General features: G+C 42.4%; 3 protein-coding genes across 5 annotated transcripts; 1 reads left to right on the top strand and 2 right to left on the bottom strand.

The window, feature by feature from the left end:
• The first annotated feature begins 618 nt into the window (after positions 1 to 618).
• Positions 619 to 2,971, top strand: LOC114869385 (dicarboxylate carrier SLC25A8-like). Its single transcript, XM_029173594.3, has 8 exons — positions 619 to 754; positions 833 to 954; positions 1,074 to 1,227; positions 1,304 to 1,511; positions 1,584 to 1,781; positions 1,862 to 1,963; positions 2,046 to 2,226; positions 2,315 to 2,971. Exons 3-8 carry the CDS (start codon positions 1,102 to 1,104, stop codon positions 2,427 to 2,429), a joined length of 930 nt encoding a protein of 309 aa, XP_029029427.1. The 5' UTR covers positions 619 to 754; positions 833 to 954; positions 1,074 to 1,101; the 3' UTR covers positions 2,430 to 2,971.
• A 182-nt stretch (positions 2,972 to 3,153) lies between these two features.
• dnajb13 (DnaJ heat shock protein family (Hsp40) member B13) lies at positions 3,154 to 5,561 on the bottom strand. The gene is made up of 8 exons (XM_029173593.3): positions 5,368 to 5,561; positions 5,160 to 5,263; positions 4,888 to 5,049; positions 4,659 to 4,807; positions 4,453 to 4,566; positions 3,848 to 3,961; positions 3,697 to 3,773; positions 3,154 to 3,610 (listed from the first exon to the last, which is right to left on the bottom strand). Exons 1-8 carry the CDS (start codon positions 5,433 to 5,435, stop codon positions 3,451 to 3,453), a joined length of 948 nt encoding a protein of 315 aa, XP_029029426.1. The 5' UTR covers positions 5,436 to 5,561; the 3' UTR covers positions 3,154 to 3,450.
• Positions 5,562 to 5,687: 126 nt separating this feature from the next.
• Positions 5,688 to 11,912, bottom strand: LOC114869386 (ras-related protein Rab-6A). 3 transcript variants are annotated; one of them, XR_005898566.2, is made up of 9 exons: positions 11,544 to 11,912; positions 10,609 to 10,667; positions 10,443 to 10,496; positions 9,733 to 9,838; positions 9,065 to 9,176; positions 8,580 to 8,673; positions 8,069 to 8,162; positions 7,376 to 7,442; positions 6,974 to 7,045 (listed from the first exon to the last, which is right to left on the bottom strand). XR_005898566.2 is itself a non-coding variant. In XM_029173596.2 (8 exons), exons 1-8 carry the CDS (start codon positions 11,611 to 11,613, stop codon positions 6,981 to 6,983), a joined length of 627 nt encoding a protein of 208 aa, XP_029029429.1. In that variant the 5' UTR covers positions 11,614 to 11,910; the 3' UTR covers positions 5,688 to 6,980. The 3 variants fall into 3 exon arrangements, 2 of the variants coding, with proteins under 2 accessions (XP_029029429.1, XP_029029430.1); XM_029173596.2 differs by lacking the exon at positions 8,069 to 8,162 and having other exon boundaries at positions 5,688 to 7,045; positions 11,544 to 11,910; XM_029173597.2 differs by lacking the exon at positions 8,580 to 8,673 and having other exon boundaries at positions 5,688 to 7,045; positions 11,544 to 11,910.
• Positions 11,913 to 13,089: the final 1,177 nt, after the last annotated feature.

Genomic DNA, 13,089 nt, shown 5'->3' with positions numbered 1-13,089 from the left:
CAACAATAGATGTGTTCTGAAGACTTAACATGAGCCTGGAGAGTGGAAAGTCACGGGAACAGAGGCATGGTCACTCAGGACACTGACACCCCCCTCAGATCTTTCCATTGACTCCCCAGTCATGCTGTTTCTTTGCATGGACAAGTGCTTGACTACCTGCATGCAGATGCTACTGGAACATTATGTCATTTTATTATGTGCACGGAGGGAGGGTGAAGAAAAGCTTGTACCGCCTGCACAGCTTTGGCATTTTATTGAGGGGCACCAGCACTGAGAACTCGTGTGAGCCGGTCCAATGCCCCAGAGGAGCATGTGGTGAATTCACACAGGCATCTGTCTGACCGGCCACACGCAGTCCGTCACCCCACAGTGAAATGAGGTGCCGTGAACTGAAAACTGTCCACGTTCTGCGAAGTTTGATTCCGAGTCGGGGTAAAACTGTGCGGCATGCGCTCACCGGGCGCGAGTCCGTACAAGGCTGCTCCAGTGACGCTGCTGGTGGCACATCAACAAGCGCTCAAATGTCCCACTGTGCCGACAGAGTGCGGTAAACATGAGAGTCACACAACAGGTGTGTGCTACTGGTCAGGGGGCCTGTCCTGCGTGCATGTGCTAAACGTGACTATAAAGGGAGCTCCTCTCTCGCTCACTCAGAGTCAGATGAGAGCAGCACACTGAGGGACCGACCACATAACGTAACGGAGTGTTTATTCCCACTCTGCTGGAATACGCTAGTTTTCATTTACCCTTTCAGGTAGGTTGTCTTTCAGTTTAAAACGGTTTGTGGTTTTAATACAATCGCTAGTTGAATGATGAATGCATGTTTTCGCAGTGAGAGGTGGTGCTGACCGTCTCACTTCAGAGTTTATGGCCCAAAGTGTTCCCAGGAGTGGACTGCTTTCAGCGACGAGAGTTATTCTTGAAAAGACTTGAAGCTTTGATCACCATTCACAGGTTTACAGAGAGTTGTTGCTATTGAACAGTGCACTTCATTTAGAGTTTATCAGGTTCTAATCACGTTCAGCTAAAGTGACTGATGACTGTCCTTGGTGTGTATGTTGTGTAATGTTTAGGTATAGAGTCATCAACCCATCTGTAGAAATGCCCGTCCGGAAACCCAAAGACCCGGCGCCCTCCGCGTCAGTGAAGTTCTTCGGCGCCGGCACCGCCGCCTGCATTGCTGACCTCATCACCTTTCCCCTGGATACCGCCAAAGTCAGACTGCAGGTCAGATGCTGCTGGTTTAAAGCCTGCATGTTGTTGTCATTCCAGCTAGGTTTTAAAATACTTAAATTTCATCCAGATTCAGGGAGAGTCTCTGGAAGTTAGAGGGCACGACATGGCGAAATATCGTGGCGTGTTCGGCACCATCAACACCATGGTGCGCACCGAGGGCCCCCGGAGCCTTTACAATGGGCTGGTGGCTGGACTCCACAGGCAGATGAGCTTTGCCTCTGTGCGGATTGGACTGTACGACTCCATGAAGCAGTTTTACGCTCCGGGCACAGAGAGTGAGTGTGCTGCTGTTGCATGAGGACGTTTCCCTGCAGAGCGTCTTTGTAAACCGGCCCCGTGCCGCGCAGGTGCCGGGATCGTTGCCCGGCTCATGGCCGGCTGCACCACGGGAGCCATGGCTGTGGCCTTCGCACAGCCGACAGACGTGGTGAAGGTGCGCTTTCAGGCCCAGGTACGACTCGCCGACGGTGAGAGGAGGTACAACAGCACCCTGGGCGCCTATAAAACCATTGCCAGAGATGAGGGCGTTCGGGGCCTTTGGAAAGGTGATAACCAGATGAAGCATCAGATGAAAAAATCCTCAAATGTACTACTTGTATGTATTAACACACAGGCATTTTTCCAGGTTGCATGCCCAACATCACCCGCAATGCCATTGTAAACTGTGCAGAGCTGGTGACCTATGATATAGTCAAAGACCTCATCCTTAAGTACGACCTAATGACAGGTGAGTGCACGGATCTGACCCAAACTGAATGTCTGACTGGCTAAACGATGCGGAGTGTGACTTTGCTCCTGTTCCGTCACAGACAACATGCCGTGCCACTTCACGGCCGCCTTCGGTGCCGGCTTCTGCACGACAGTGGTCGCGTCTCCCGTGGACGTGGTCAAAACGCGCTTCATGAACTCGGCGGCGGGCCAGTACCACAGCGCCGTCAGCTGTGCTGTCACCATGCTGAGGAATGAAGGCCCCACAGCTTTCTACAAAGGGTAAACGAGCACTCACGCAGCAGGGGACGCTGGAAGAGCGAGCGGCGCGGCCGCAGACCTTTACTTTTACTGCCTTTGTCTTGTTCAGGTTCATGCCTTCTTTCCTCCGACTGGGATCTTGGAACATTGTGATGTTCGTGACCTATGAACAGATCAAGCGCGGCATGACGAGGGCGCAGCAGTACTGGGAGTCGCCGTTTTGACCTCGGCTCGTCGGAATGTGTCCTCAGACGTGGCTGCGCAAACACAACAGCCCGGCCTTCGCTGCTACGCAGTGACTGGAGAAGGAGCGCTGTGAATGAGGTGCAGGAGGGGGCTGACGTGGTGTCAGGGGCCCATGGTCACACATGTGGCTCCGAGACGGACTTCATACATCATCAGCCGTAGCTCTGTGATTTCCTGAGTTAACGCCGAGCTTGTGGACATCATTGTAATGCACAGGAAGCGATTATGCACGATAACAGCGAGTACATTCACTGTGATGTTCTTATTCAGGGTTAAAAGACAAACTTAAAACAGCAATTCCACAAAGTCCTGTTCTTTCGGTGCCTCCACAAACCCGATGAGCTGGGAGCTCGACTTGAAAAGACATTTTGATGTTTACATTGATTAGTTGTATGAATGCATTTTCATAGTAGACGCGTCTACTCGCTGCTTCTTGTAAAATGTCGAGAAAAGCATGATTTCTTGCTGGTCAATAAGTCATGAATATGTTGTACAAAACAATAAACAGAGTTCCACTGTTCCTTGTCATTTGGATGCTGTTGGACATCTGCCCTCACTGCATTCTGTCCAGTCCAACACATTTATTAGGCTTTTGCTTCTACCACAGACTTTTTACCTGGCATATTATTTCCCACTCATTTATTCAAGCTAAGGTGCTTTGCTGTTGTGCTGCTACCATGATAATGACCAAACAGGGAGCACTTGGCTTTTGGAAGAGACTGTATTGATTGAACAATGAATGGAGATGTAAATTAAATATTTATAGAGTGGGGTCAGGAGACAGAACCAACATGAATGAATGGCAAGCAGTAGGTGTTTTATGCTCTCGCTTCTTATATTTATTATGTTATTAGTCCAGTGTTTGGGATCCTGATGTGGCGATATTTGTGCTATAATGGCAACAAGTCATGCACACATCTACGTGTTGAATTCAACTCATAAGAATGTAATCACAGTAACTGTTGGTGATAAACTGTTACCACATATAATTAAATGTGATTAACATTTAAACGCTAGTGCTTCTTTGATGAGCTGCTTTTTTTCCACGGAGAGCTTCTCTGGAAACTGGATATCAAAAGTAATGATGAGATTTCCTCTCTGCGAGGGATCCTGGGACACCGGCATTCCCTCTCCAGTCACTAGTTTTTTGTATGAAGGGCTGATGTGACATTGAAATTGTGAACATCAGAAATGATTGAATCAGATTATGCACAAACTGAAAACGTCTAGAGGAAAAGCACCTACTGTACAATCTCATTGATGGGAATGGTGAGGAGCCTGCCATCTAATGTCTCCACATCAACAGAGAAGCCAGTTAAAGCCTGGGGGGAAGTTGCTTTAGATTCAGTGTTTCTTCTACTTCAATCAAAGTGTAAAACCTTCTTTTTGGACTCACCATCTCCAGTGAAACCTGGACCTTGTAGATCAGGTCATTGTCTTGTCTTACGAACTGTAGATGACTCTTCTGACGCACTATGAAGACAATATCTGCAGGGATGCTGTTTGGGCCCTAGAGGTGAAATACTGTACAGCTTAGATGAGTGCATTGTCAGGCTCTGTTTACTAAAAACACTATATGATGTTTTATGAAATATTGACCCTCTATATGTGTTTTACCCACAACTCAACAAATGAGTGAAAGCAAAACAAAGTCTGTCATTATCACCAGAAAGAGGTCTGCTGAGGCCACCTACTGGTGATGATGCAGCACATCAGATTGAACAAATAACTCAAAAATACAATTAACTTATACAATTCATTTATTATGCCTTTGTTACCAAGCATATTGATTCCTCATGAATTGGCCTGATTTCTGAACATTGAGGTGCTCATTCCTGCATCATGGGATCAACAGATTGAGCAAGATGCAAATTATGTTTGCATAAACAGGGCAATTGCTGAAAGCTGCACAAGAGAGAATGAGGCTCACACAGTAGAGTGTGTGTTAGTTAGATGGTGATAGTTTTATCCCCATTCATTAAAATAAGAAAGCCGTTTTACCTGATCTCCCTCTTTTGAAAAGATGATTCTTGTGCCCTCCTTCCACCCAGGCTTCACATCTATAGTCAGTATTTTGTCCTTGATACTGGACGTGTATCCATCTTCATTCATCACCTGTTAAACAAACGAGTACGAATGTGGCTCACTTTTTAACTAGTTAGATGAATGTATGGAACACCTGTTATCCCACACACATTAACTCTTACCCTGCGTGATATCTTAATCTTTTTTGTGGATCCGTGAAACAGATCATCTAGGGACAAATGGAGCTCCCTCTCTATCGGAGGATCTTGAGTCTTGGACACACCGGGTTGAAGGCCACCAAACTGGAGCGGTGCCTCATTTGTAAAGAAATCTAGTGTCAAACAAAAAAAAAAATCATGATGAATGCAGATGGCAGGGAGTCCGCGTGGTCTTTGTCTCTGTCTTTCTCGCCTGCAAATGGATTGTCGCCTCCAAAGAACAGCTTGAAGGTTTTGTGAGGATCCCCGTGGTAGGCGTATTTAGATGACCAGGCCCCGCTGCGGCCAAACTCAGGTGGGATTCCACCTTTCAGACCCTCCTCGCCGAACTTGTCATACGTAGCTTTTTTTCGAGCTGTCACATACGAATAAATGTGTCTGTGTGAGCAAAATGTGGGCAGTAGTGACATCCTAGACTACTAATACAGGGCAAACACGAGCGACCAACCTCTTCCGGTTACTTACGGTCGCTCAAAACTTCGTAGGCTTCACCGATCTCACAGAACCTGTCGCTGCTTTCAGGTTCTCGGTTGTTGCTCGGATGAAACTTCAGAGCCAGACGTCGATATCTGTTAGCACCGATGTTATAATAATTAGCCCCAAACACCTAAAGACTTTAGAGTAGACATTGTTATAAAATCCTAATGAGTTTTGAGTGGTCAAAAACACCTACGCCCTTTTTATGTCTGCGTCTGTTGCGTTTCGGTTTATTTCCAGCGTCTCGTAATAGTCAAAGGCCATTATAGTGTAGATATCAGTCACACGTCGCTTTACTGGTTTTATAAAATGAAAAAAGCTAGGGCTACAAGCTAAAGCACGGACGAACAATTGTTTGGGTTGGTTTCCAAGGTAACAGCTGTTTGGGACGATCTCGCGAGACTTGCGAACAGCGGACCTCGTAGTAACACGTCCACAGCCAAAACATTTGAATTGCAAATCAAAGTTGTATATAGCAAATGTAAAACTGCCAAAGAGACATTGATTCACACTAGCTTCAGTGAGAAGTGTATTTTATTGTAATTTAAAACCATTCCAAAGAGAAACGTTAAGGACTGCTATGCTATACAAAACGGACAATTCTCCATAAGTTTAGACACATTGCACAATATTATCAGTATGACCAAATTGCCATTTACAGCTGTTAGAGGGAGACGCTGATTCTGTTAAAGGTGCTCCAGTCAGATGCATATTTTAATAACAATTCAGGAATCATACCCAAAGTGAAGATATTAACTGCCATAAAAAAGAAACATGAATTCAATTGAAATAAATAAGTCAATGTGGATTAAATACACATGAAGAATAATCACTAACAAAAAGATCAATGCCAAAAATAAAAACAAGCAAACCGTCTTTAAAGTGTTCATAAAACATGATTCCAAACTTTACTCTATATATAGATCCAAAGCCAAGGAAGCCCTCTACAATTAAAGTCCAACGGCATATATCTCCACATCTATGTTCATGGTGGGTTCTTATGATTATGACTGAGGAAATTCTCCTCAAAACTATGATCAATGAAATAGCTTTATCTATAACAGCTGTAATATTTAGAAAAAATAAAGATCTATCAAAATAAAAAGGTGATAGAAAAATGGAAGTCAAGGTAAAAAATAACCCATCTCGAATCAGTATAGGAAAAGAGCAAGGACGGTGTGTGTAGTGACGCCTGTAGTAGGTGTCATGTTATGCTGGTTTGTGGCCATGCCTGTGGTTTCAGTTTGCTGATACATTATCTGATGCTGGTACATTCTGCGGGAAACGTGACTCTGCTGGTACTGGCACCTCAGTGTCCTAATTGCAGCTATGCTAGTGGGTACAGTGCACACGTTGATATCTTCCAAATATGCAACATTTCACACGCATTATTTCAGATGAATCAACATCAATTTGCTAGCAAAACAGTGCATGAAAAAACATCTGCCCAATTACAACCAGATAAATGATGTTAGCTAACAAATGCACACGACTTCCACAATGTGCTCAAGCTTGTCTCCTTGATCTAAAGTCTTAAATGCATTTGTTTTCATGCAATTTGGTGTGCAGTAATTAGACATATTGCTCTTCACCTCAAACAGATAGATAACAGCGCTCTAGCTATGCTGCTGCGTTTCAGGGCACCCTGATGAGAAAGCACATTTCCACAATAGCAAGAATGACAGGTGTAGTGTTCTCTGCTCTGGCTGTGGTTTAGAGGCAAATGTAGTGAAAGGTATAGATACACAAAAGCCAACTGGGTTTGAAGGGGAAACTGTGAGAAATATTTAGTCATGACGTTGGCCGGCATTAGCAGGAACAGCCTCCTTCACTGGCGGGTTGTTCCGGTGGCTTCTCCAGTTTAATGTCAATCACTGTTCAGGAGTTAAGGAACATTATAGACTGGGAAATTTGCAATTCTAAAATACTAGTACTAACAGAACAGCTATCATACAATGTCTTGAAAACCATCAATGTTTTCCAACATATTTCTGAGTTTCCTCAAACAGGTTCGATTTAAGCCTAAAGGTAGTATTCGATAATCAAAGTCTTTTATAGCAGTAGCTCAGATTATACCCAGTGTGACTTTCACTGCTTTGTTTAACAATAGTGAACTGTCACAGTGCTGCTCTACTTTTTATTTCTGGTAGTGACTCCCACGATGTCATGTCAGACCCAGACACTAACATGCACATAAAGGATACTGTCCTCTCTGTTCTTGTCCTGTGTAGTATCCATTCCAGGCAGGGCGGCTGCCACACGGCGGAAAAGCTGGAGAGAAAGAGAACCAGACATATTCTGTCAGACTAACAAATCTAATAGCAGCCAGACAAAAACACAAGATGAAACAATGATAAGGACGTATATTTCCCAGACAGGATCTACAGTCACTTGAAGCTCATCTAGAGGAAGATGCTCAACAGAGCTGCAGCTGACTTTGTTTTTCCAGTAACTTAGTGAGATCTTCCAGTGATGGAGCTTGGAGTACTTTGAGCAATTGATAAAGGCTCATGATTTTAGGAAAAGTGTATGGAATGAATGATGATGCTACGCAACACCCACCCTCAACTAATCAGCATCACATGGTGCTACACTTAATTTCATGCAGATTCCACAGCAACAGAAAGTCACTGTGCTAATCAGTAGAATGGAAAGCATCGGTTTGCAAACTCTTCCTCACCTTTAGTGTTACATGATCAAAGATTGACCAGTGCACGACATTACTTCTAACAGATGGGAAAGAGCTTGAAAAACCAACAGCACACAGCTCACTTATGACGGGAGAAGCTGATGCTGGAAGTACACCTTTAGACACGCATGCGTGTGTGAAAAAAGCCAATCAGAAATAAGCATGAACACTATGAACACACACACGCAAAGAGGTGCACACGCTCTACCTGTTTGACATTGTAGCCTGTCTTTGCACTTGTTTCAATAAACAGAACATTCATCTCTTTCGCTCTCTGTTCTCCCTCCTCTGTGGTTATTTGTCTGTGATGAGCCACAATTCACCACACAGAGACACGCACATACCGCCACAGACACACACAGGAGACAAGAGGGGACAAAATGCAGACTGTAAATATGTTGAGGTGGATTAAAAAGTCGTGCTCCTCCCCACTGCTGCTGCTGCCGCCACCCAAGCTTGAGACGAAAGGTCAGGCCATAGGCATTAAGGATATCCAATCTATCAGCTGAAAACCACAATGGCCAGACAAAGTCTTAAATTTGGATTTTAAGAACAGCTGGTACTGAACATTTACAAATTTAGAGTTTCCTATAATAGTAAAATACTGAGAAAGTTGCTAAAAGTCGTATCTCCAGTTTTGGCTGGTAACCTTTGTAAATGCAGCCAAAGCAGCAGCATCTTCAGTAGGAGTAAAGAGCACGACTCACACACACTCTTACCTGCTTTACGTTGTATCCCGCTTTTGCACTAGTCTCAATAAACATAACATTTAGTTCTTTGGCTTTCCGCTCACCCTCTTCAATAGATACTTGCCTGTGGTAGATAAGGGGGTTAAAAAATTCACAAGAGACAAAACAAATTCATTATACATGTAGATAAAGTGGATCCCTGCAACAAACACTTTCCGATGAGTCATAGCCACAGCTGACACTATAGCTGTGTTCATGAGTTCAAGCATCAAGATTAAATAATCAATATATTGAGGTAAGGAACAAACAAAAGAAGCCATAGAGTCAGAAGATTTGACATCCACAGAGGGCAGAGATAACATACTCTGATCCAATGTGGCCTCCAGAAGGGATGAAGAACAGAGTATTGACAGGCCTGCAGTAACAATCAATGACTTCATTACTATGCTCCTCGTGAATAAGGTTCTCATCAACATAGGAACTAGAGGAGAGAGGATGAGAGAAAAAAATGTTACCTCTTGTCTGCAAGATCTGTCTTGTTTCCCACCAACATGATAATGACATCGCTCCCCCTCTCCGTTCTCACGTCATCAATCCATTTTGTAGTTTGCTGGAAGGAGTTGACATCTGAAAGACAAACACTAGAATTCAGGAAATAAAGAGCTTCAAGTAAGAAGTCTAACAAGAAGACAATACAAGTCACAACCAGAGTGATTTTGTGACTTGTCTGCTATGGTTAGAACTTAAACATGTGAGTACGCTTCAAAACTGAAACAGCACCAAAGTTGCTACAAGATTTCTTAATTACCCACAATGAACAACACCAGCCTGTCAGACTTTAAAAAGCCAATATCTCTATCAACGAAGCAGTAATATGTGCTGTGCACTCTCTTATCTCAGCCTACTCCCAGCAAAACAAAAGACAGCTTGTCTGTTCTTCAGAAGCTACAATATAGTTAGAATACAATTTCCTCTTGTGGAGTGATTGGCTTATGTGTGTTCTTGTGCACATTAGCAGTAAAGTTTAAAATCAGTGACGTTGCCCTTTTCCAAGTTTGAAGTACACTTTCATGATATTTAAGATTATAGTAATTTAAAAAAATGCTTGCAAAATACAATACAGAGCAAAAAAAACTGATACGGATTGTTTGTTAATAAAATAGTATACAGGTAATTTGCCTACTTGTGATGTCGTAAACTACAACAGCAGCAGCAGAGTCTCTGATGTAACTGGGGATGAGACTACGGAAGCGCTCTTGTCCTGCCGTGTCCCACAACTGCAACCTGATCTGTAGGGCAGGAAGGGGATGGGAAACGAGGAAAGAAAAAATAAAAAACACAAAGGATGAAAATAAAAAAAGATAAACTGAGGTCAGAAAATGAGGTTAGGTTATGATAAAAAGCAAATTGAAAAAAATGAACAAGGAATGGAAAAAGACAAAGAAGACAGAGAAAGAGTAGTGTATGCGAGCAGTGACCACCAGAAAGAGCAAGCTGTCTGGGCCTGGACAAGACAAAATAAATAAATAATCACCCTTCACTTGTCATCAATCCTCCTTCCTTGATCAAGTAAGGTGTTTAATTTCAAAATAGAAATAAAGAAAATAGATGGGAGTGGTAGAAAATGACAGGAAGAAAACTTGTGGTGAGGAAAGAAACAAATGCAAACAGAGAAGAGTGATCCAGGGAGTACACCATCCAGCTTACACTAGAGGGACAGTAAAAGTGTTTGTTAGATAAAAAGGGATTACTGAATGAAAAAAGGAAGACGATACAATTGTTATTCATTTTATTAATTAATTATTTAAATTTCAGCAAAACAATGTGACAATGAAGAACAGACAACAACAAAGAGGATTAATTTGACGTTGAAATGACAAAAAGAAAACTTACTGTTCTGTCTTCAAGGTACATTGTTTTCGACAGGAAATCTATTCCTATTGTGGCCTAAAACACAGGAAATAGTTACATATTCACAACCATCTTCAATCTGATAACACCTGATAATAAGAAAACATGGACATGATCACTGCTGAATGAAAAAAAGTGTTAGCCTCACTTGATAAGTGTTGTCGAAGCTGTCATACATGAACCGAGTGATGAGCGAAGTCTTTCCCACTAGAACACAAACAAAATAAAATAGTGTTTCTACAGGTGTAGAATAATATAAAAACAATTATAGAATATAAAAACTAACATGACTGTATTCACATGGTACTAGCACATAGTTGTTGGTACCTTATTTAGTATTAAGTCACTGGAAATGTTTGAGTGTTAGTTAATTTGGCAACCTCAAATTTATTTTTCCATTATTCCTTGCTTTGCCAAACACTGACACCCGTGAACCTACTGACAAGGGAGGAAGCCCTGGACTGGAACAACCCCACACCTCTGCCTTTGTCAACGGACTCATGGCACCAATAGAAACCTTCCTGGCCCACACCTTCTTCCCTAGTGCACCCTGAGTTCAGCTTGGCTGGAAAATCGTGAAATGTGTGGGGAGTGTAAAGGAATGTTACAGGGCAGGTTTGGAAACGGGACACATCATCGTTCCACAACAGCACCCCCGGGGCAGAGAAAAGGCTCCTCCAAGATCTCAAATAGTGCTTTTACTTTTCATTGTACTGACAATATTAATTAAATTAAACCGCTTAACGAAGTTTTATTTCTTATTGGGCTTATCGTTATTGGGTAGAACCACAAGCTGTGTTAGTGGCATGCACTGCTCGTTACGTAAGTTTGTTAACAGACATCAGTAAATCAGTGAGTACACAAAAACAGAAGTGTCATGATTATGTGAAGCGGGGACGCCAACGTGGACCATAAGTCGGTAAGAAGTTACGGTGTCGCAACCACTGTGGCAATTTTATCGTTCTGCTGCTAATGTTAGCCGGCTAACTGCTTCATTACAGGATCAATCCAACAAACTGAGGTGTTAGCCGCCAGCTAACGCGGACCTCGGCTCAGTCCTACGTCCAACTGCGTCACACTTACCACTCTGTTCCCCGAGAAAGACCAATTTAAACTTTCGCAAGGGGTTTCCGAAGTCTCCAGCCGACGACATGACTGTATGAATCAAGCCTCGACAGTAACGCTCGCTACTTTTCAGGTGCTCCCTAGCTAGCCTGCTGATGCTAGCCAACCAGTTGTTGTCAGATATCAAAGGTCCGGTTCTTTGACGTGTCGGGACAACCCTCTTCACAGTGCCACCTGGGGCAGGGCGTTCTAAAAGGTCACTCCTTTCAACTTCAAAGCGCCCGTAAATAACTCCAACTACTGTAGCGAAGTAAATTACTGCCAATTCGGTGACATGTCTAGACCACTACCAGCCGCTATCCACCCAAGGGCCACTCTTCTTCTTCATAAACGAAAATAGCACCGTGTCACTCCAGACCAAATAATGTGCTGCCCTCTACCGGCGGAAAAAGTAATTACACCGAACTAGCGTTTCTGTAATGAACTACAGTACGTACACAAATTCACTAATTCGTTTATACATAGTGTTTAATTATGCAAATTACCACTGTTAGGTAATCAGACAAACAATTAGTTAAAGCTAACTCGGCATATTATTATGTTACCATACTAGTGAAGCAAATATTCATAATCTCGATCTCTCTTTCTAAGCCTATAATTAACCTGCCAGACTTAAGTTCTAAGCCTTAATGCCATTACAGTATAATCTCTGTGTCATTATTATATAACATTTTCTGAGTATAACTTGTTTTTCTTGACTATGTGATTTTATTTTAAATCTGAGCTGACACTCTATGTTAAGACTCTACAGTAAGTCTCTATCGTCAGGTGTGTAGTTTTCTAAATTTAATGATATTTTTTGCTTGGCCACCTTTCAGAATTGAATCCAGTGGCCTTAATTATATTTATGAAGAAAAACTAAATAATTGGTGTAATGCTGTAATAGTTACAGGGTCTACTATTCTGTAGCTCCTTTTCGATTACTTATGACCTTCAGCTCATCAGACAGCTGGTGTTATTCTGAAGCCCCATGGCAACATACAAGGTGACTGGATTCACTTGTTTTACACAATGACAGGACAATGCACACAAATAATTATAGTAAGCGATTTGTAAATGAATGTAGGATCTAATAACCTTAACCAGTTTCACCAAATTACTAATGAAAATATATATCTACTTTAAAGCCCTGTTTATGTTATTAACAGCATACAATTTAATTAGATTAAGGTACAATCAAGCATAGTAACATGAATAATATAAAATCAGTCAGGTTGTTCTGTATCAGACTCTTCAGTTTCATTTGGGTTATTTTACGGATACAGTACATACCAAAAGATGGCTCATAACAGAGCATCATTATAATTTATTTCACTGTTGAAGACAAATGTATCCACTCTAATATATTTATGAAGTGAGGGAATCTGCTAAGGTATCATCAAAGCGGAGTTCATTTGAATACCAGGCTGCACTCAATAATACTCCCATAAATTAAATATCATCTCTGATTTTTATATTTTATTAGTTGCACTTGTGAGCCACACTCCACTGTTACATAATGTCT

This window comes from Betta splendens, chromosome 14, assembly GCF_900634795.4.
Source record: "Betta splendens chromosome 14, fBetSpl5.4, whole genome shotgun sequence".
Taxonomy (NCBI): Eukaryota; Metazoa; Chordata; class Actinopteri; order Anabantiformes; family Osphronemidae; genus Betta; species Betta splendens.
The sequence above is the reverse complement of the archived record's forward strand: the minus strand, read 5'-3'. Positions and strand labels throughout refer to the sequence as shown.

Coding starts and splice junctions, on each gene's coding strand:
- LOC114869386 (XM_029173596.2), bottom strand. CDS start 11,613: ATGTCGTCGGCTGGAGACTTCGGAAACCCCTTGCGAAAGTTTAAATTG. Junction 8,674..9,064: donor ACAGATCTTGCAGACAAGAG/GTAACATTTTTT, acceptor TATCTACCACAG/GCAAGTATCTATTGAAGAGG. Junction 7,443..8,579: donor CGGGATACAACGTAAAGCAG/GTAAGAGTGTGT, acceptor CTTTCTCTCCAG/CTTTTCCGCCGTGTGGCAGC.
- LOC114869385 (XM_029173594.3), top strand. CDS start 1,102: ATGCCCGTCCGGAAACCCAAAGACCCGGCGCCCTCCGCGTCAGTGAAG. Junction 1,228..1,303: donor CCGCCAAAGTCAGACTGCAG/GTCAGATGCTGC, acceptor AATTTCATCCAG/ATTCAGGGAGAGTCTCTGGA. Junction 1,512..1,583: donor TTACGCTCCGGGCACAGAGA/GTGAGTGTGCTG, acceptor CGTGCCGCGCAG/GTGCCGGGATCGTTGCCCGG.
- dnajb13 (XM_029173593.3), bottom strand. CDS start 5,435: ATGGCCTTTGACTATTACGAGACGCTGGAAATAAACCGAAACGCAACA. Junction 4,567..4,658: donor AGATTAAGATATCACGCAGG/GTAAGAGTTAAT, acceptor TTTGTTTAACAG/GTGATGAATGAAGATGGATA. Junction 3,611..3,696: donor CCCATCAATGAGATTGTACA/GTAGGTGCTTTT, acceptor ATGTCACATCAG/CCCTTCATACAAAAAACTAG.